At 40.8% G+C, this 23,259-nt stretch overlaps 2 protein-coding genes across 4 annotated transcripts; both read left to right on the top strand.

The window, feature by feature from the left end:
• Positions 1–56: 56 nt before the first annotated feature.
• On the top strand, positions 57–8,241 carry panx2 (pannexin 2). 3 transcript variants are annotated; one of them, XM_023273936.3, is made up of 6 exons: positions 57–177; positions 1,918–2,593; positions 3,969–5,083; positions 5,383–5,518; positions 5,918–6,103; positions 6,184–8,241. In XM_023273936.3, exons 2-6 carry the CDS (start codon positions 2,365–2,367, stop codon positions 6,501–6,503), a joined length of 1,986 nt encoding a protein of 661 aa, XP_023129704.1. In that variant the 5' UTR covers positions 57–177; positions 1,918–2,364; the 3' UTR covers positions 6,504–8,241. The 3 variants fall into 3 exon arrangements, with proteins under 3 accessions (XP_023129704.1, XP_035805718.1, XP_035805717.1); XM_035949825.2 differs by lacking the exon at positions 57–177 and adding an exon at positions 190–289; XM_035949824.2 differs by lacking the exon at positions 57–177 and adding an exon at positions 402–547.
• Positions 8,242–8,385: 144 nt separating this feature from the next.
• trabd (TraB domain containing) lies at positions 8,386–16,838 on the top strand. Its single transcript, XM_023273934.3, has 10 exons — positions 8,386–8,461; positions 9,040–9,080; positions 9,328–9,394; positions 11,131–11,297; positions 11,625–11,765; positions 12,185–12,295; positions 12,387–12,526; positions 13,473–13,645; positions 14,400–14,496; positions 14,615–16,838. The coding sequence occupies exons 2-10, from the start codon at positions 9,057–9,059 to the stop codon at positions 14,784–14,786; spliced, it is 1,092 nt and encodes a 363-aa protein (XP_023129702.1). The 5' UTR covers positions 8,386–8,461; positions 9,040–9,056; the 3' UTR covers positions 14,787–16,838.
• The last annotated feature ends 6,421 nt before the right edge of the window (positions 16,839–23,259 follow it).

Below are 23,259 nucleotides of genomic sequence, written 5' to 3' on the forward strand. Positions count from 1 at the left end.
CCCCTTGTTTCTGAGGAGGAGGCAGGGCAGGGAGGGGAGAGGTTGGAGGGAACCGAGGGAGGGGAGCTGGAGGGGGGGAAAGGCGGAACAAACCGGTGTGCTCGGATACATGCTGTAGCTGCTCGCCCGCACTGCAGATTAACTCTTACCGTGCCGGGAGATGCAGCGACAGACCTGGTGAGTGAGATTTTTGGATTATTTCCCCCCCCAACTGTTTGCACATGGCTCCCTTTTGTTATCAGCGGAGGAGGGAATGTGGAGGTGCGGACAGGTAGACGGGCTGATGCAGGTACTGAAGGTCTCTCAGAGCTTCACACACACTCTTCTCTCCTCACACACACCGGATGGCTTCACTTCAGCGTTCAGCAGCTCGTCTGTTCCGGAGCTGTCCGCCGCTCAGGTGCTGAAACGGATCGTCATCTGCAGGCAGCTGCGAATCACTGCAATGCAATGTCTCTGCTGGGAAGTGCTGTCCTCCTGGTCGCGATCCTCCCACTGTCCTGGACCTGTTAGGAGAAGCCTCCAACAGCGAGCTAACTAGGACATGGTGATCTTCTCAACACAAATGCAATGCTCCTGCCGTGTGCCCCTTTGTACTGGGCAGTGAGGACACCTACTTTCTGTCTTCTTCATCTTCCTCATTGTCTGAAAGAATCTATCTGTGGATTTCTATCTGATCAGATCTGTTCCCCCTCAGTGCCTGAGAACAAGTGTCACCTCCATCCTGAAAGTTCTCTGCCTCCTCAGCCATTATCTGATTAATAATGAATGAACAGGGCTCCTCTCTCCTCCATCTCTTTGTAGCCAGGCTGCACCGGTCATAGCCAAGCTCGATGCTGTAGTAGCCAAGGAATGTGGGATTCCCTCTCTAAACACTGGTAGCATCGCTCAGCTGAGGGGCATAATCTGCCGGACTGGAGTGGTGCCATGGCTCACAGGCGGCAGTGCAGCCCTCCAAAGTGTGCTGCTGCGCCTTTAAATTTAAATTATGCAAACTTTACTTGTCTGATCTTCTTTGAGACAGTCTTTGAGGGTGCAGATGAAGTTACCCTCGCTGTCACCAGGCAGTGTGTGGAGAGAAGAGTGCAGTCCCACGAGGAGCAACTCCATGATGTCATCATTAATGTGTGCAACCTTGAATATGATCTCCTAAGTGTTCCCTTTACTCAGGAAAGCACATAGATATGAGGTATGCTTTATTCATAGACGAGCTGTGTTTCTGCAAAATGAGATGAAAGTGCAGAGAGAGTGATGGTGAGAGAGAAGAAGACGGGAAGGTGATGAGAGAGGTTGATGGTAAGGGGTGATGTATTCACACTCCTCACGAAGGACATCCATATAACCTTCAAGTGAAATACAGCAGGCTTTGATCCCCCTGCATGACTAAGGTGCTGTACATGCATATGCATACATTTCCTCTCAACAAGACATCCCACTGATGTCACTGGAAAGTGTCTGGGTTCACCTGACATCCTGGTGTGAACACGCTGTTCCACTGAGATAATGACCCCCAGCGGTCCAGAGAGAGCCTGTTCATTTTCTCAAGACAAATAGAACGTGTGTCCAAATCAGAGTAAATTCTGCTGTTAATCAGGTTGAAGTTAGCAGAGTCCCCAGAGAAGAAACTAGCCCTTTGGTGTCCTTGTTGGATCAAAGGCAGAAATCCCCCTCAGATGTAATGGCATTCACACACTTCACTGGTTAGAGCAGGAGAATTAGTCGTCCTCAGTCACATGACTGTGTTTAGAGGATGACGGATGGAAAAGGTGTGAGACAGAATTCAGACTGCGGCTCTTTTGCAACACATTCCTTCTATCCATTGTATGTTCCCAGAAATGGCTTCTTGCACCCCACTGTAACTTTTTTAAAAAACGCACACACTGTACTGCACCTTACTGGTTTATTTGTTTTTTTCAGGGAAGGACCGGTCAGAGCTTCTCCTGACCGAAGCTCAAGAAACAACTCCTCAGCCTACAGTGACTCTCCGTAGGGATCGCGAGGACACTTCCTTAAACTCAGCTCATTCCTCAACCTGCCAGGCAGAGTGTGTGGACTGAGGCCAGACACTGTAGAGACAGGAAGAAACACAGGGATGCACACCGAGGAGGCTGAGTGAGGAACATTATGTCTCTTCTCCAACAAGGGAAAAGCTGCACACAACTGTAGAAGAGTCTAAGCTCTAAAGACCACCCAGTATGACCCAGTACTTCCCAACACATGGTGACAGGGGCTGAATCTGGCCACACATTCCTGCATGCAGGTATATGTGTGTTTGTTTTGAGAGTGTTAAACCTCAGCAGGGAGCGAACGGCCTCCTTTCCAGCCCAGACGGGGGTGTTGTAGTGTGCGTCCTTTGTGTTCCGGATGCAGAACATCCTCGACCAGAATTTAGACATGGCCACAGCTCTACTCGCAGGCGAGAAGCTGAAGGAGCTGATCCTGCCGGGCTCATCTCAGGATGAGAGGGGCGGAGCGCTGGCTGGCCTCATGGTGCAGCTCAAACTGGAGCTGCCCTTTGATCGTGTTGTTACTATAGGGACGGTCATCATCCCCATCCTGCTGGTCACCCTCGTCTTCACCAGGAACTTTGCAGGTGAGACACTCAACCACTAGAGGGGGGTCAGTGCAAAAGCTACAACAATACAGCAGCTGTTTGTCCTCACATCACTTCAGAACAAGGTGCTGTTTGTTACAGACTCTAGAAAAGGGTTATCAGGATTCTGGAACGTGCACATAAACTGCACTGCAACATCCACACAACTCAGTGTTCATTAGTTACACATGCAGGGCTTTTGTGTCTTCTTAGACAGACATGTAATAAAAAAGACATTAAAGTAGATAATGAGGCAGGCAGAACAAAGGAGCAGGAAGAGAGAACTGGAAATGCTAGAGAGGAAGGAAAGCAGACTGGAGATACGAGGGATGAGACGGACTGTAGGGCAGCAAACGAGGAAGGTGTTTGGTTAGAAGGCAGAGTGGAAGCGATGAATCGGAGGGATGTTAGTTCATTGCTGAGTCAGGCTCTCTGCAGCATTTAACCAGCTGGGACTGAGCATTTAACTTCAGCAGCAACACAATGTGGGTGGCCAGACAAGTTTAACTCCTTACAAGGGCAGCGTTGTGCCTTTTGTAGTTGTAATGTCACAAGCAAAAAGAATAACTTCTTAATTCAAAATTATATTTTTCAGAACCCCTTATAAAAAAAAAAGCTGTTAAACCATTGATAATATCAGCTGCCACGGCACTATGTTCTAAATATCAAAAGTGGACTTGCTGTAACCCTGAGCTATTTTAACTTGCACATAGTGGACACAGAGCTGACAGACTTTCACAGGAAAGGATGTTCTCACTCTATCTGAGCCTGGCAGACGTCTCTCTCATTTGAAAAAGCGGTGTGAGTCGGATCAGAGTCACAGCGCCTTGAGTGAAAGATGAATGATTCTAAAAGATGCTCAGAGATACAGTTCTCGTTAAGATGAGGAAGATACAAGATGTTTTCTAGAAAATATAAATGGCTTGTTGAAAGCTGTGTTTGTGGGAATACAAGTCCCAGTATGACCATATTGTCTAAGCACAATTTAAAGGATTAAAATTAAAGCTGTTACTAAAATAGTCTGTTTTACACGTCTGCAGCATTTTGCAGGGCAATGCTGTGGTTTTGACTCATGATATTCACGTGCATTTTCAGACATTTCAGGTATGTTTAGCTTTTTCCGTGTTCAAATAAGTGGTGCAGATAACATTGTTGAACTATAACTGTTTGTCCAAAGTCTCACGTGTTATTTATTCAACTGGTCACATGTTACCAATAAAATTTGAGAACAAAATGTTGCAACTAAACTGAGACCCACACTGTAGAATTCTTTTTTTATTTTTTTTTTTTTAAGCTATTATAATTATAGAAAACATGTTATGGGATAAATATAAGAAATGTTTAGACTGGTTCTTTCTATCTCTGTTTTCCTCAGAGGAGTCCATATACTGTTACACACCACACAACTTCACCCGAGACCAGGCACTGTATGCGAGAGGCTACTGCTGGACGGAGCTTCGTGATGCTGCGCCCGGAGTGGAGCCTAACCTTTGGCCTTCACTGTTTGAACACAAGTTCCTGCCCTATGCCCTGCTAGCCTTCGCTGGAATCATGTACATTCCTGCTCTGGGCTGGGAGTTTCTCGCCTCCACTCGGCTCACTTCAGAGCTCAATTTCCTGCTTCAAGAGATTGATAACTGCTATCATCGAGCTGCTGAGGGCCGAGCCCCAAAGATCGAGAAGCAGATCCAGTCCAAGGGACCTGGCATAACTGAGCGGGAGAGGAGGGAGATCATAGAGAATGCAGAGAAAGAGAAGAGCCCCGAGCAGAACCTGTTTGAGAAATATTTGGAGAGACGGGGCCAAAGTAACTTTTTGGCTAAGCTTTACTTGGCACGCCACCTGGCAATTATCTGCCTCAGTTCCATCCCCATTTCCTACCTGAGCGCCTACTACGCCCGCCAGAGGCAGAATGAGTTCACCTGTGCGCTAGGTGAGCCGCCAGACATTAGCAGCTATGTAGAGCTGAAGCTCAGGGTCAACTGTAAGCTGCCTGCCGTGCAGCTGCAGCGCATCATGGCGGCGGTGGATATAGCTCTGCTGTGCACCATGAACCTCATCATCCTGGTCAATTTGCTGCATTTGTTTGTGGTACGCAAGTCCAACTTTGTATTTGACAAACTACACAAAGTTGGCATCAAAACACGCCGACGCTGGCAGAAGTCTCAGTTCTGCGATATTAACATCCTGGCAATGTTCTGCAATGAGAACAGGGACCACATCAAGTCACTCAACCGGCTGGACTTCATCACTAATGAGAGCGACCTCATGTATGACAATGTGGTCAGACAGCTGTTGGCTGCGCTTGCACAATCCAACCACGATGCTACACCCACTGTGAGGGACTCCGGGATACAAACACTCGATCCCAACATGGATCCCTCTGATCTCGCTGTAGGAGAGGTGGGAGGGGAGCCGCTGGTCATCAAAAGACCCCGAAAGAAGATTAAATGGATCCCATCCTCAAATCCTCTCCCTCAGTCATTTAAGGTAAGACTGACAACGATCTGCCCAGTTCCACATTACTAAAAGCAAATCAAACCATCTAAGCTCAACTGGTTGTCATCTAGAAACAGAATAACACCAGAAGAGCTCGTTCACTGAGGAGAAGCAAACTGAGTAACATGAACTCTTGATGAGAGCCTCTTTCTCTGAAGAGGCAGAGGAAGTGGCTCTCATTTTGGGCTTCCAAAATATGCAAAGCACTAATGCTGCTTTAACGTTTCCCTTTTCCCACCTGTTTAAACTCTGATATAATGACTTATTTTTGTCTTCTGTCCATTGTAAAGGAGCCTCTAACCCTGACACGTTTGGAGAATAACACCAAGCCTGAAAAACCCAAACCGCTCAGACGCAAAACAGTGGCGGACAGTTTTATTGCACCACTTCTGGACAGCAAAGGCACACAACATCCTTCTACAAAAGGTATGCAGCACTCTGAATGAAACTGTTTTAATCAATATTTTTCATATTATAATGGATTAATGCGTGTAATGGAAAAGAAATTGCAGGTATTGACAGTCTTAGCATCACAGTATGTTGTTTACCTAACTTCTAGAGACTGCAACAAACTGTTTTGGTTCATTTCATTCTCTTTCATCTTGTCAGTATCGATGCAACAGGCTGCTCAGAAACGCTGTGATGAACTCACTACACTCCACCTGACCACCATGAAACAGCAAACAGACACATTTAGACATGAGCTAGTGAAAATAAACGAAACAAAGGCTAATGTTCTGACCAGAAAATCATTTTAGAGAGTTTTAAGTCCACTGGTGCAATATTCTACTTCATTTTCAGTCTGATTGTTAATTTTTATTGCAGATTTAAGTGGGATAGAGAAAAAGCACACTCGCAACTTTTCCCTGGACGTCCACCCGTACATGCTGACGATCCGTAAGCCCAAGGTGGAGGCCACAATCACAGAACCTCTACCCTCAGAGCACAACATGGATGCAGTGTACCTTGAAGGCACGCACACTATTGTTCACGTGTCCGGTGCAATTACAGGTATGCCTCATTATGCTCAGCACCGCATCCACTTGGATAGTGTCTTCCTGCAGCTTACCATTTCTTGTTTGCACTTTCAGAGACTAAGGTGTGCTCTCCAGAGTCGACCAACACTGCCTTTTCTACTGTGACCCTGCCCACCACTACGTATGTAAACGGAGTGAGCCCCAACCCTCCCTCCAGCGAGGACGCCCTCAGTCCCAAGTCCTCTCCTCCGCAAGCGGAGCCTCTCGCCCCGATGGAGAACCCCGAGTCCCAACCGCCGCCCCTCACCAGAGCCCCCACACACCAGCTGCTGAGTATACACCACACGCTCTTTGAGGAAGAAGAGGATGAAGAGAGCAGGAGGGGCCGGCTGGCAGAGAGACCGGGGGAGCTCATCGCTGCTGGAGAATGTTAAGAAAAAGAAGGTGAAGCAAAGCACAGACTGAGATTTCTTTCCCTGACACTGCACTCTACGCACACGACCCTCACGTGGATCACCTCCGACCAACAGCCGCCTCGACTCTTTTAATAACCTTTTGTGATGGGTGGATTCGGCCGACTCGACTAGCGAGAAAATGGCACAGAAAACTCTTGTGGTTGTGGGGGGGGGGAAAGCAAAACTGAACTTTTGAGAGGTTAAAATGACAGAAATGTATTTGCAAGTGTTGACCATAGTATTTCTGTAGGAAATGATGTCACATTCATGTCTCAGGATGACTGTGTTCAGCTAAATCATCCACCAATGAAACCAGCAGTGATTATAATTCAGCAGGGTGCTACAGTGCAGGGTCAAACTAGCTATATTGAAAAAAGGGAATAATGACAGAATGGACGGCGATGAGAGACGAGTGTGCTTTCTGATAATAATTTTTAAGAAAGGCAGACACCTTAGCGATGCGGGACTGCATTACGGCTTCTAAACAAAATGTATTTTAAACACATGATAAAGCTTAGTCCCTTTATCCCAATAACCAAGTAGACAGGTAGCTCATGCAATACAGTCATTGAGATCTGCACAATTAATATGCAAAAGATCACAATATATTTGTGGCAATAATGTATGCGCTTGCAGCATCATATTTCACGGAAAGCTATACATGTATAGACACTGTAGATGAGTCAGTGTTTGTGGGGTGTTTAAAATAGAACACATGGCTTGTCATCGCCCTTTCACCATCGCTTAGGAACATGTATCGGATCTTGACTATATTTGCACGTCATGAGTATTAGGGTAAATTAGCATATTTTATAAAGGGACAGTAGACTCAGAGAAACTGTCAGATGAGTGTCACAGGTGAAAGACATCTTTTGACATCCAGTTTTACACAAAAAAAGGTAGTTATGTCGGTGTATACGTAACGAGTCGAGCTGGTAAAACTATGGCATTTTGTGTCCTATTGGCTTCTTGTGGGAGTGCCATTATGTGAAGTGAATGAATTGATAAGCCAGTGTGAAGGGGTTTGTCATCTGCTGGTCTGACACAGCCTAAATTTATGTCTGTAAATCTGCCCTGGTTCACATTTTTTGCTAAGATCGGCTTCACCGCCCAAAAAGAAGAAGAAGAAAAAATGGACAAAAAAACAAAACAAAAAAACAAATGAAGGAATGAGTAGTTACAATAGCTGGTCTGGTAATCTGTAGTAAAACCAAGCATATAAGGTATAATTGCCCTTTTTACAGGGAACGAGTCAGTGGACAAGGGGATGGGTGCCTGCCACAACTTTTCCATTCACATATATTCTTGCAGCTGCATATAATACATAATAACTTCAGTAAAGAAACTTTCTGCACTGACTGAAACACAAACACGACATCTACTGTAGAAAACGTTAGTCCTGTTGTCAGGGGCCTACATATGGAATAAGTAGACCTATGCATACCACACTCATCTTCCCTTCTGGGGCATTAAAGAGGGAGAAAAAAAACCCACGCTCCAATTTCCACTTCAGCCTCTGATTAATTTTGGTGATAATCCATCTCTATGTGCTGGCTCAAAATCCCCTTGTTAGACTACTCAAGCACACAAAATGCATCCCAAAGCACTTTAAGACTAGTAGCACTAGTGTGTGTGAGAGCATGTTGTAACACAGCTCTGCTTCTGATTTTGTTTGATTTTCACATTGGAGACAAAAAAAAACAACTCTGGCAGTCTGAACACTAGTAAACACGTGGACAAGAGAGTCCAGACTTTGATTGTGAAATGTTATAATGAAAACGAAATAAAATCATTTTCTTTATAGAAAAAAACTACAAAAAAGTGTGTTTACTTCCGATGACTACATTTCCCAGGATGCACCGCGGCTGTCAGTTTCAGCCGAGCACTGTGCTGCTGTACTAGCGGAGAGCACTCCGATAGAAGGGCTGGCTCACTCAGTAAGTAACACATATTGTTTTTTCTCGACAACTATTGTGTATGTTACCTACTACGATATATTTAACAACGGCAGCATGTGTCATAAATTGCCAGGTTTTGGTGTGTTTAATTTAACTAAAATCTTACCGGACTTGCTAGCCTACATTAGCTTGAGTTAGCCGTTGGTGTCTCATTCCGGTAGCTAGCTTAAAAACCGAGAAGCCCCGGCAGCTAAACGCTCAACGTTTAGCGGTAACACACCTGGAAGCATCGTTTAGCTAGTTTTGGACCAGTCTGCTTCTTCTTTAGCGGTGTAAGACCCCTACACAGCTAAATTCCTCCTAATACAGTTGAGTCTTCGGGGAAAACGTTAGCTCTTTAAACGGTTCTCATTAATAAGTGACAGTCGCCACTTTCTCCGGTAACATTACGGCGGTTTTAAGGTTTTTTTTGGACAGTCAGCAGCTGTTACCCATAAGGCAACGTCAGCAGTCAGTGGAGCTGTAGCTGTCCGTGAACGCATCACTGCTCGATGTGTGAACCGCACAGGCTGCATGTTGTCAAGCAAAAACTACAATCTGCTCTCTGTCGCACACAGCTTTGAGTGCTTCAAGCATGGACCAAGACAACAATTCAGAGGTTGGTGGAAGACACATGCTTGTGTTTGTTTATTTATTTATTTGTTTTGCTAGATGTCCAACTCGAACTTTGATAACACACTGGTGTGCTGCAGTCCTGTTGCTAAACTGCTTAACTTGTTTCTCAATCACCAATTATGTGCAACTGCCCCATCTTTGTCAAACTGTTTAGACTAATCTCTTAATCTTGTACAGAAGTAAGCATGTCTGCTTTGTTTGAGGTTGTTTTCTGTGTTGGTGTCTCAAAGGATGAGTCAGTCGGCCCATCGGAGGATCCTTCAGAAGAGGAACTGCCCTGTCTACCTCCAGGGCTCTGTAAGCTTTTCTTCTTTTTTCTGAACACACAGCATGTGCACTGTATTTCATCAGAAAGATTGTGTAATACCTCTTTTTTTTTCTAAGTGACCACTTCTTGTGTACATCAACATGACAGACTTGCCATTATTATTATTAAAGTGAATCTGTGTGATAAAATACCAAATGTTTTATTAACTAATTTTCCCCAAACTTTGTCAAATTGTCTGCTACTATTTCCTGGAGGTATTTTTTGAGCATCTCCGAACAGCAACATGTCATACCATAAGAATGCTGCTTTTCCTGATGATGATTCATGTACCAGCGCTTGTCTCAATGTCCTCCACCCTAATGTAAAATGCAACAATCATATCTAGTGCATTGTGGGAAAATACAAGAAAGTGAAAATATATCCCTCTTTCAATATACACTGCCCGGCCAAAAAAAACAATAAGTCGCATACTCTCGCGTTTTGTTGGACTGCCTTAAGCATTGAGTACGGCACTCATTTGCTGTGGCATCCTTTTGATAAGCATCTACAATGTCACAGCATTTATTTCTGTCTAGAGATGCATTAATTTTTCACCAAGATCTTGTATTGCTGATGGGAGAGTCGGACCACTGTGTAAAGTCTTCTCCAGAACATCCCAGAGACTCTAAACGGGGCTGAGGTCTGGACTCTGTAGAGGACAATCCATCTAATGCTCCATGATCCACTCATTCATAATATGAGCCCCATGAATCCTGGCATCGTCGTCTTGGAACATGCCTGGGCCATCAGGGAAGAAAAACTCCATTGATGTAAAGACCTGGTCATTCAGTATATTCAGGTAGTCAGCTGACCTCATTCTTTGGGAACATAATGTTGCTGAACCTGACCAACCCCAGATCATAACTCTAACCCCCACAGGCTGGTAGGCACTAGCCATGATGAGTGCATCACTTCATCCACCTCTCTTCTTACCCTGATGCCCCCATCACTTTGGAACAGGGTAAATCTGGACTCATCAGACCACATTTATTCCTGGAAGATGATGGTTCACCACTATCTTTCAGGTTTTAATGATGTGTTGGACGGTTCTTAACCTGATTTTAGTCGTTTCATCTCCTTAGTTATTTTCTTTGCTTGATGCAGGCCAATAATTTGGCCCTTCTGAGACAGATTAACATCCTCTCCATGACCATAGATAGATAGATAGATACTTTATTAGTACCTCTCTACCTCTCTACCTCTTCTGTCCCTCTCAACCCGCCGGCCAGCAGCAGATGGGTCCCCCCACATAAAGAGCCAGATTCTGCTCAAGGTTTCTTCCCATTAAAAGGGAGTTTTTTTCTTGCCACTGTCGCCTTAAGGCTTGCTCTGGTGGTTCAGCCATATTGGTTCTGTAAAGCATCTTGAGACAATTTGACCTGTAATTGGCGCTATATAAATAAAACTGAATTGATTTGAATTGAAATTCAAGACAGAGCTACTGAAGAGGCTGCCACTTGCGTCGGCGCCGGAAGTAGAAGATCAGGATATGTCTTCCAACATGGTTGTTTAAGAAAAGAGAAGTTCGGGTTAAATAAGTTGTTGCAGCTGAAACGTATTCATCACTGCAGTAATTATCCAATGGAAGGCTCTTACCTATTTGCTCGGTTAAATCCAGGTGGCGACTTTGCTTTTGGGCGTGCAGTGTATCATGGGTGGTTATAGCAAGATACGAAATAGTCTTCTTGATTCTTCTTGAATAACTGACACTGCTTTTCCCGTCTAGCGGATGGAGAAGCAATGGAGCTGCTTTGGCAGTTGCGATCCCAGCGGCGCCAGTCGTCTCCTGAACTCCCAGAGACAGTGACCCGTCTTACTGCCCCTGATGGAAGCCTGCTGTACCTGGTTGGCACTGCCCATTTCAGCGACAGCAGCAAAAAAGACGTGGCCACGGTAAGTAGTTGAGGAATAAGCAGAATTTATGCCGTGCAGAAAGCCACTTGCACCGTTTTCAAATGTGATGTACTGTGAATTTTTTAGTGAAGCAATGTGTGTAATTCTGTGAATGTGGAGAAGTACTGTAACGTAGAACGAGTGATGTTAAACTGGCCTGGCTGTATAAACAGTAATTAGGTTGGGATTCCCATTGTGTCAAATATAATCTTGTCTTCTTTCTTCCACATTGATTTCTTTGCTCTTTACTTCCTTCCTCAATGCTTGTTTGCATTCACTTATGTCTCTTATCTTGCATGCCCACTGCTCTTTCTCTCCCCCACACAGACGATCCGTGCCGTGCAGCCAGACGTTGTGGTGGTGGAGCTGTGCCAGTACAGGGTGTCGATGCTGAAGATGGACGAGAATACGCTGCTGAGGGAAGCCAAAGACATCAACCTGGACAAGGTTCAGCAGGCCATCAAACAGGTCAGGCTTTCAAAATGAGGAGAAATAACAGCGGTGGTGGTGTGAAAAATGGCAAGAACAAATGAAAGGGAGAAAGAAGGTGGAAAGAGTGAAACAAACACAGTGAGAGTACACTCTATTCTGAATAAGGCAGCACTGGCCTTGTTCCAGCATGTGAAACACAGTGAAGAAGATTGCAGCATGTGCTCATTATAAATTGGGAAATAAATATCTCTGATGTATGATGCAAAGGCAGGATTAAGTGTCATCAAAGAGCTTTCAGGCTGTTTTGTACTTGTGTGTGTTGCTTTCTTGGTTTTCCAAATTATGTCTATGTAAATAGAAGACACTAAAGGAATGTTTTAGAATACTAAATTTAGAGAAGGACCACTGAAGATGTTTCTTTTTCTATGTGAGTTACTTTATTCTCTGTTTGTCAGAATGGGCTGATGTCTGGCCTGATGCAGATTCTCCTGCTCAAAGTTTCCGCCCACATCACAGAGCAGCTGGGCATGGCACCTGGAGGAGAGTTTAGGGAGGCCTTCAGAGAGGTAAATCACATGCAGAAATGCAAGAAGTTGAACAGTAATTTCATTTGTTTTTTTCTTTTTTAAAGCTTTTGAAGTTTTTCTATCCACACAGGCTGGACGGGTGCCCTTTTGTAAATTCCACCTTGGGGACAGACCAATCCCTGTGACGTTCAAGAGGGCCATTGCTGCTCTTAGTCTGTGGCAGAAGGCGCGTCTGGCCTGGGGTCTCTGCTTTCTGTCAGACCCAATCAGGTATAAACTCACCTTGATCACTTTTTGTCACACGGTGTCACAAGATTCTCTTTTCGTATTTACTCTTCGATTCCACAGCTGTATGCAGATGTACTGTAAGATGCACATGATTCTGAAATTTAGACGTCCCACCTTACTACTCAGTTTACCCCAAACCACAATTTAATACCAAAACTGAACGAAAAACTATTAAAAATGTAGTTCGTGGAGAGCGTTTTTGGCCAAAGGGGTTGCTATGCTGAGGGGTTCGGAAAGGTTCTAAAAAGAAAGTTTAAATGTTAACGCTGGACGTCAATGTATTGTGAAATTGTGAAAGCATCAGCAAACATTTTGCTTTCAGCAATTGTTGCCTGGAAAGCATGCAGCTATCTTATATGTGCGAGCATTATTCCTCTCTTTCTATCTGTGTGGTCTGTTTACGAATAGGCAATGTGCGCCCACACATATTTTCCAGAGTACATGCAACTCTGCCAATTTTTTAACCACCAGTGTCTGTTGTATCTGACTGGAAGCTTTCTGCATAAAGTGATTGTGTGTCCATCTTTCAGCCTCTCTGAGATGCAGCCTTAAAATTGCTGTTAGGTTCCCTGATGTATAAAATGGTGTTGCTTGAAAGTATGTTATGAAAACCACTCAGACAGCCTGAAAAGAGACTTATTCAGCTCACCACTCACTATTGTGTCACAACTTATGGACTGGAATTTTCTATCTGAACACTGAAAATGCAAGGATAAATTCAATGAATATAAATGTCACCTACATCTTGTATTTAAGATTTTTAATAGTAAATGCTGCTTAGTTAAAAAAACATGTATTCAAAACATAACATCATATAAATATTATGCAGATTTTATCAGATTATACACGTTTCTGAACAGAAAGTATATTTATTCTCTATCCGACATGGTTTTGAGCTGACTGTGTTGGACCTTGTGTCATGTTTCAGTAAGGAGGACGTGGAGAAGTGCAAACAGAAGGACCTTCTGGAACAGACCATGTCTGAGATGATCGGCGAGTTTCCTGCTCTTCACCAAACCATTGTGGCTGAAAGAGACATCTACCTCACGCACACGCTCCGCCAGGCTACACGCTGTGTGGAGGCCCCCCCTAATGCTCAGAGTGCGTATTACACTGCTAAATAAACTAGTCATCACATATCTTTTTGGTTTTGTCTTGCAAATTATGTAGACGTATAGGTTTTAAAGAACTTTATTTTCTCCTTGGTGTTTACTGTGTTTATATTATATTTATTGGTTGATTTTCATTCGTATGTATCACATAAAGTGCTCTTTTATCAGCTGATTTAAATTGTAATTTACTTTTTGAGTTTGTTTTCAGAATTTCATATCTTTACTTGATGTAGTTCTTGTTTTTCCTGACAAGAAGTGTGAACCCACTGTGTATATCTATCATCAAAGGCGTTGCTCAACTGTTGCGTAATTAACTGAACAGTAATGACAATGTGGTTTTAAATGCAACACACACTGTTAATTGAAATGCTTAGTCATTTTTAATGTGACTTTTTTACTTAATTATACAGAAACAGTGGGACATTCTTCTCGTTGTGTTGCTTCTTTTTTTTTTATTTCCTTAAAAGTTAAATCTGTCTTTATGAAACTTCAAAAATTTATGCAGGTTTATGGAATCTTGTTGTAGTTTAAGTATTTATTTCGAGGGGAACACTTGAGAGTGGTTGCATCTCTGTCAGTTATGTTAAAATCTTCCCTCTGCGTAGCATTTCTTTTTTTTAAAGTTTTTAAAATGGTGGTCAGTTTCACAAGAGGTAGCCCGTGGTTTCATACTTGATATAAATATGAATAATTCAACGTTGTAGATTGCTTAGGTAACAGAAGCTTTGATATACTTTTTGTAGAAGTGCCTGCTGTGGTGGTGGGAGTCGTAGGGATGGGTCACGTCCCTGGTATAGAGCGAAACTGGGAGAAGCAGCTCAACATTAATGAAATCATGAGGTATGTTTATCATGCTGCTTGGGCCGTATCAATTATGCATATTCAGTAAATGCGCTATAATTGTGTTTGACCAGACGGCACCATACCTACTCTACTTTTCTGTCTGTCTTCTCCTCAGTGTTGCACCGCCCTCACGTTTTGGCTGGGTGTTGCGTGCAGTCGTAAAGGGCGTCGTGGTGGGAATGCTGGGATACGCCTGCTACCGTGCTGGAGGGAGTATAGGTAGAGTCCTGTTGTCTTTACCTGCAGTCCAATCATTACTGGAGACACTGCGGCCGCCCCCTGCTTGACCCTCTGGAAGCCATCAGCGACATGACCTCTGATCTCTTGAAACAATGCATCTATCACCAATGGCCTTAGAAACAGGAGGTGAGGCTGGAGGAAGGGGTTCACCAGCCCACACTAAGAACTCACAAGGACCTCGGGGGGTTAAGAGCCTCTCCGCCTCGTATTAAAGTCCCTGTAGACTCTGCAGGGCTGTACTGCCAAAGAAACCGTGACAGTACTCTTAGTGTTTTTTGCATATTTTGAGCAAATCCTGCATTTTGTAAGATTTGAAAATGCCAATAATTTCTTCCAAGTAGGTTTATATTTTCCCAATCAGTCTGTCAAATGACTTACACACACACAAAGACACAGTTTTTATTTGATGAGTATCATTGGAGCCGTTTTCTGAGAGGAAGCTATCTCCTTTGTACTTCCTCATTTCTGGTGCATTATTGTTAGTAATTATCCCATTTCAAGTCCAGCACTTTATAAGAGACTGGTAGAGTCTTGTTCTGTACATGCAGCCTGTGGAAATGAAAAGAAATATATAGTCAGTCATAACTAGAATAAACAAATTAGAAAAATGTACTCTAGGAACTCTATAATAGCCTTCAGTTTTTATAGTTGGTGGACAGAGTGACCCACACGGTGTGAGGTACATGTCAAATCATGTCCCTACTTCTTCATAAATCTACTGTTTAACTTCGTTATTCCTCAAAATTCACATACAGGATTGGCCTAAGATGAGTGTGACTTCCCATGTGCACAGTCCTGCCGACGTCAACAGACAAGTGCCTCTTGTTGCAGCTGTAAGGGCTACTGGTAAACTAACTGGAAAGGCAAAACCTTGTTTCGCATGCAACTTAAACATACAAATGGTCAATGCAAGTTCTTTAGATTCTGTCTTTATATAACTACATGGTAAGCCTGTTTTATAAATACCCTAAATATAGACATTTAGTTGTTTGATTTCAATTAAACCCTGACATATCAGTCATACATTTGTCAGAGACTTGATGCAGGACAGGCTTAATTATGCCTCAGTAAGAGCATCGCATCATCTTCTCATCTACATATTTGATTGTACCTCCAATACGAGCCACACTCACATTTAGGCTTTAACTGACTCCATCTCTGAGGAAGGGTTCTCACTTGATGCCAGTATATGCATCGTAAATAGATAGCCATCTCTGAAAACTATCACATCTGACATTCAGCGCACCAGCTGTTAGTACTTTTATAATATATGCATTATAATTTCCCAGTCTGATTGTGAAACAGGATCAGGGAGTGAGATCAAAATGAAATTAGTGCGTTTCCCTCAAATTAAGGATTGAACTTGGCCATAATGATTTCTTTATGGTCTGGTTTTGCTTGCTGTCGAGGAGACTGACAGTTGAGGTTGGTCAGAGTTGGGAGATAAAGCCTTACGCTGAGATAACTGCTGCCTTTGACCGTCAGATTGCCTCCTCTGCTGAGGCTTGTTTCCTGTATCCAGAGTACAGAGCTTCTTACTACACATTGGCTAGATGACATCTGTCCCAATAAATTTTGAACAAAATAATCGTGTGGTTACAAAGTTGTGTACCAAACACCGATTCCCAGATAATGTTAAGTGATTGTGTGTACAGTTCTCACATCATTTACTGTAATGTATTCATTGGAGATATGAAAGAAGTACATTTAGTACTTATGGGAGGTTCATTTCATCCTAAAAACATAATCAGACCACTTGCCAGTTACCTACACTTTGAGCAAACTCAGATAATCTGTCTTCCAACTGTTGAATAAATTCTCTTGCCTAAAAGTAGAGGTCAGATGTAGTCCAGCCTCTCACTTCCTCTGCAGTATAAACGCGGTAAAACTCAAATATTTTGTGTCTGTCTCCCTCCCACATCATTTTAAAAGGCTCGATCTGTATGTCTGCGAAGAAAGCTGTATGAATGCCTGTATTTGTCGTAAGATTGGGTTCCCCATCCCCTTGTGTTGTGTTGTCATTGTTAACATACCAAACATTGATTCAATAATGGATTACACAAATATTTAAAGTAAAGAAATTATATTTGCCTCAGAAATGTTGCTGTCTAGTCATTTTATTTTTCATTAAAATGCTAACGTATGTATGAGGCTGCATGATGACAAATTCGAAACCGCAATGATCTGTTTTGTGCAGTTTTACTTCTGCGTTTTCACAGTTTATAGTGTTATCTGGCCTTACATTTAAGATGTATTATAGGCGATACTATAGTGTTTTTTTCAATGTTTAGGCTATGATGTGTAGTTTTATTAATTAATTCACGATTTCTGATGTCTTTATATATAAAAGGAGCAAACTGTCTCTTTGCAAGTATCCTATGAGGTATAATCTCTAAACTGTAACCTCAGGAAAGCAGTCATTTCCATAACAATGTTGGGGCAAATGTAAAACTGCATTTTGAATTGAATAGGTCTTTTACAGGTGCAAACAACTGGATTGGCTGTAATCCAGGCCACAAAGCAGGTTATGGGAGAAAAAATTAAAAAGCAATGCCCAAATGATAAGTGCTCGAACAGACTACAATAACTTTATTACTCCGCCAACGAATGGCGGAGTTATGTGATGACTGGCGTACATCTGTCAATCTGTCTGTCTGTCAGTGTGAAACATTACTCAAAATCAGACTAACGGATTTGGATGTCATTTTCAGGAGAAGTCAGAAATGACACAAGGACCACCTCATTAAATTTTGACAGTAATGCAGCATAAAGTCTGGATCCACGGCTTTGTTAAGGATTTCCCATTGCCAGATATAGCTGCTGGCACGGCGTTGCTGTAACCATGAAGTGAAAAAGTCGTTCAAAATATCACTAAAAAGTCATAGTTTAGTATGTTGTCGAAAATATGACAAAAACGGCATATTTTAGTATGTCGTCCAAAATGTGAAAAAAAGTCATAGTTTCATATTTCGTCCAAAATATCACTAAAACGTCAGAGTTTAGTATGTTGTCGAAAATTTGACAAAAACGTCATAGTTTTGTATGTCGTCAAAAATGTCAATAAAACTTCATAGTTTAGCATGTCGTCCACAATGTCACTAAAACGTCATAGTTGAATTTGTCGTCCAAAATATAAAAACGTCATAGATTATTATGTCATCCAAAATGTCACAAAAACGTCATAGTTTAGTATGTCGTACAAAATATCACAAAAACATCATAGTTTAGTTTGTCGTCCAAAATATCACAAAAACGTCATAGTTTAGTACTATGGCGTTTTTTTTTGCGCCAAAATTCATGATGATTTTTTTTTCAAAGAAAACATTACCACGGTTTTTCACAGCCTCCTTTACATTATTTCATCATATGGCACGTTTTTACAACATGTTTGAAAAATCCCATTTTTTTTCGACATAGTATAGTAAGGCGTTTTTTTTTGCGCCAAAATTCATGATGATTTTTTTTTCAAAGAAAACCTTTCTGGAGTGTTTTTCACGGCCTCCTTTACATTATTTCATCATATGGCACGTTTTTACAACATGTTTGAAAAATCCCATTTTTTTTCGACATAGTATAGTAAGGCGTTTTTTTTTGCGCCAAAATTCATGATGATTTTTTTTTCAAAGAAAACCTTTCTGGAGTGTTTTTCACGGCCTCCTTTACATTATTTCATCATGTGACACATTTTGACAACATGCTGAAAAATCGCATTTTTTTTCGACATAGTATAGTAAGGCGTTTTTTTGCGCCAAAATTCATGATGCTTTTTTTTTCAAAGAAAACCTTTCTGGAGTGTTTTTCACGGCCTCCTTTACATTATTTCATCATATGGCACGTTTTTACAACATGTTTGAAAAATCCATTTTTTTTCGACATAGTATAGTAAGGCGTTTTTTTTGCGCCAAAATTCATGATGATTTTTTTTTCGAAGAAAACCTTTCTGGAGTGTTTTTCACGGCCTCCTTTACATTATTTCATCATATGACACGTTTTTACAACATGTTTGAAAAATTGCATTTTTTTTCGACATAGTATAGTAAGGCGTTTTTTTTGCGCCAAAATTCATGATGATTTTTTTTTTCAAAGAAAACCTTTCTGGAGTGTTTTTCACGGCCTCCTTTACATTATTTCATCATATGGCACTGTTAGGGCTGTGGCCGTATTTTGGTAATGTTGTGTTTGTCGTTTTGAATTGTTTTGTTGTCTGGGAGTGGGTGTTCTGTGTTTGTCTGTAGATCTTTCTCTCGTCCTTGTTTTCTGTGTAAGTGGTCTGTTCGTCCTGTTGGTTTGTAGTGGGTGTTGTGTTTGTCTGTGGATCTTTGTGTGCAGGAGCTGATTGGTGGCAAGGCGGACCTAGCGCTGATTGGCTGTAAACCATTTTAAATCTTGGCAGCTGGCAGTGATGAGGGGAGCCTCTCTGACAGCAGCACCCTTTGTTTTTTCCCAGACTCCAGACTTTTGCCTTGATACCCGTGTTTTTTGGTTAGATTAAGATAGTGTGTTTTTTGTTTGTTAGACTTGGGTTTATTTTTGTAGAAGTTGTGGTTTTGTTGGATAGGATCTTTTGTTTGAGTGCTAAAATGCCTCTTTAGTTTGTATGCAATTATTTTGTGTTTTTTTGCTTGAATGAATAGCCCATGTGGTGGCCTCTTTGATTTGTAGAAGATCTTTTGTAATTTTTCAAGGGAACTGTTCATCATTTTTTGGGGACTGGGAAAATATTCCACCTTATTTTTTTTATTTTTTTAAAAAAAACAAACATTATGCTGCGCACCTTCCCCCTAGACAGGTGCGTAACAGGCACGTTTTTACAACATGTTGAAAAATCGCTTTTTTTTTTTCAACATAGTATAGTAAGACGTTTTTTTTGCGCCAAAATTCATTATGATTTTTTTTTTCAAAGAAAACCTTTCTGGAGTATTTTTCACGGCCTCCTTTACATTATTTCATCATGTGACACGTTTTTACAACATGCTGAAAAATCGCATTTTTTTTCGACATAGTATAGTAAGGCGTTTTTTTTGCGCCAAAATTCATGATGATTTTTTTTTCAAAGAAAACCTTTCTGGAGTGTTTTTCACGGCCTCCTTTACATTATTTCATCATGTGACACATTTTGACAACATGTTGAAAATCGCATTTTTTTTTCGACATAGTATAGTAAGGCGTTTTTTTTGCGCCAAAATTCATGATGATTTTTTTTTCGAAGAAATCCTTTCTGGAGTGTTTTTCACGGCCTCCTTTACATTATTTCATCATATGACACGTTTTTACAACATGTTTGAAAAATCGCAATTTTTTTTCGACATAGTATAGTAAGGCGTTTTTTTGCGCCAAAATTCATGATGCTTTTTTTTTCAAAGAAAACCTTTCTGGAGTGTTTTTTACGGCCTCCTTTACATTATTTCATCATATGGCACGTTTTTACAACATGTTTGAAAAATTGCATTTTTTTTCGACATAGTATAGTAAGGCGTTTTTTTTGCGCCAAAATTCATGATGATTTTTTTTTCAGAGAAAACCTTTCTGGAGTGTTTTTCACGGCCTCCTTTACATTATTTCATCATGTGACACATTTTGACAACATGTTGAAAAATCGCATTTTTTTTCGACATAGTATAGTAAGGCGATTTTTTTGCGCCAAAATTCATGATGATTTTTTTTTCAAAGAAAACCTTTCTGGAGTGTTTTTTACGGCCTCCTTTACATTATTTCATCATATGGCACGTTTTTACAACATGTTTGAAAAATCCCATTTTTTTTCGACATAGTATAGTAAGGCGTTTTTTTTGCGCCAAAATTCATGATGATTTTTTTTTCAAAGAAAACCTTTCTGGAGTATTTTTTACGGCCTCCTTTACATTATTTCATCATATGACACGTTTTTACAACATGTTTGAAAAATTGCATTTTTTTTCGACATAGTATAGTAAGGCGTTTTTTTTGCGCCAAAATTCATGATGATTTTTTTTTCAGAGAAAACCTTTCTGGAGTGTTTTTCACGGCCTCCTTTACATTATTTCATCATATGGCACGTTTTTACAACATGTTTAAAAAATCCCATTTTTTTTCGACATAGTATAGTAAGGCGTTTTTTTTGCGCCAAAATTCATGATGATTTTTTTTTTTTAAAGAAAACCTTTCTGGAGTGTTTTTCACACCCTCCTTTACATTATTTCATCATATGGCACGTTTTTACAACATGTTTGAAAAATTGCATTTTTTTTCGACATAGTATAGTAAGGCGTTTTTTTTGCGCCAAAATTCATGATGATTTTTTTTTCAAAGAACACCTTTCTGGAGTGTTTTTCACGGCCTCTTTTACATTATTTCATCATATGGCACTGTTACGGCTGTGGCCGTATTTTGGTAATGTTGTGTTTGTCGTTTTGAATTGTTTTGTTGTCTGGGAGTGGGTGTTCTGTGTTTGTCTGTAGATCTTTCTCTCGTCCTTGTTTTCTGTGTAAGTGGTCTGTTCGTCCTGTTGGTTTGTAGTGGGTGTTGTGTTTGTCTGTGGATCTTTGTGTGCAGGAGCTGATTGGTGGCAAGGCGGACCTAGCGCTGATTGGCTGTCAACCATTTTAAATCTTGGCGGCAGGCAGTGATGAGGGGAGCCTCTCTGACAGCAGCACCCTTTGTTTTTTCCCAGACTCCAGACTTTTGCCTTGATACCCGTGTTTTTTGGTTAGATTAAGATAGTGTGTTTTTTGTTTGTTAGACTTGGGTTTATTTTTGTAGAAGTTGTGGTTTTGTTGGATAGGATCTTTTGTTTGAGTGCTAAAATGCCTCTTTAGTTTGTATGCAATTATTTTGTGTTTTTTTGCTTGAATGAATAGCCCATGTGGTGGCCTCTTTGATTTGTAGAAGATTGTAAATAAACCTTTTGTAATTTTTCAAGGGAACTGTTCATCATTTTTGGGGACTGGGAAAATATTCCACCTTATTTTTTTTATTTTTAAAAAAAAAACAAACATTATGCTGCGCACCTTCCCCCGAGACAGGTGCGTAACAGGCACGTTTTTACAACATGTTGAAAAATCGCTTTTTTTTTTTCGACATAGTATAGTAAGGCGTTTTTTTTGCGCCAAAATTCATTATGATTTTTTTTTTTCAAAGAAAACCTTTCTGGAGTGTTTTTCACGGCCTCCTTTACATTATTTCATCATGTGACACGTTTTTACAACATGTTTGAAAAATCCCATTTTTTTTCGACATAGTATAGTAAGGCGTTTTTTTTGCGCCAAAATTCATTATGATTTTTTTTTTCAAAGAAAACCTTTCTGGAGTGTTTTTCACGGCCTCCTTTACATTATTTCATCATGTGACACATTTTGACAACATGTTGAAAATCGCATTTTTTTTCGACATAGTATAGTAAGGCGTTTTTTTTGCGCCAAAATTCATGTTGATTCTTTTTTCAAAGAAAACCTTTCTGGAGTGTTTTTCACGCCCTCCTTTACATTATTTCATCATATGGCACATTTTTACAACATGTTTGAAAAATCGCATTTTTTTTCGACATAGTATAGTAAGGCGTTTTTTTTGCGCCAAAATTCATGATGATTTTTTTTTCGAAGAAATCCTTTCTGGAGTGTTTTTCACGGCCTCCTTTACATTATTTCATCGTATGACACGTTTTTACAACATGTTTGAAAAATCGCAATTTTTTTTCGACATAGTATAGTAAGGCGTTTTTTTGCGCCAAAATTCATGATGATGTTTTTTTCAGAGAAAACCTTTCTGGAGTGTTTTTCACGGCCTCCTTTACATTATTTCATCATGTGACACGTTTTTACAACATGTTTGAAAAATCGCATTTTTTTTCGACATAGTATAGTAAGGCGTTTTTTTTTGCGCCAAAATTCATGATGATTTTTTTTTCAAAGAAAACCTTTCTGGAGTGTTTTTCACAGCCTCCTTTACATTATTTCATCATATGGCACGTTTTTACAACATGTTTGAAAAATCCCATTTTTTTTCGACATAGTATAGTAAGGCGTTTTTTTTGCGCCAAAATTCATGATGATTTTTTTTTCGAAGAAATCCTTTCTGGAGTGTTTTTCACGGCCTCCTTTACATTATTTCATCATATGACACGTTTTTACAACATGTTTGAAAAATCCCATTTTTTTTCGACATAGTATAGTAAGGCGTTTTTTTTGCGCCAAAATTCATGATGATTTTTTTTTCAGAGAAAACCTTTCTGGAGTGTTTTTCATGGCCTCCTTTACATTATTTCATCATATGACACGTTTTTACAACATGTTTGAAAAATCCCATTTTTTTTCGACATAGTATAGTAAGGCGTTTTTTTTTGCGCCAAAATTCATGATGATTTTTTTTTCAAAGAAAACCTTTCTGGAGTGTTTTTCACGGCCTCCTTTACATTATTTCATCATGTGACACATTTTGACAACATGCTGAAAAATCGCATTTTTTTTCGACATAGTATAGTAAGGCGTTTTTTTTGCGCCAAAATTCATGATGATTTTTTTTTCAAAGAAAACCTTTCTGGAGTGT

Source organism: Amphiprion ocellaris, chromosome 3, assembly GCF_022539595.1.
Source record: "Amphiprion ocellaris isolate individual 3 ecotype Okinawa chromosome 3, ASM2253959v1, whole genome shotgun sequence".
In the NCBI taxonomy this organism is placed as follows: Eukaryota; Metazoa; Chordata; class Actinopteri; family Pomacentridae; genus Amphiprion; species Amphiprion ocellaris.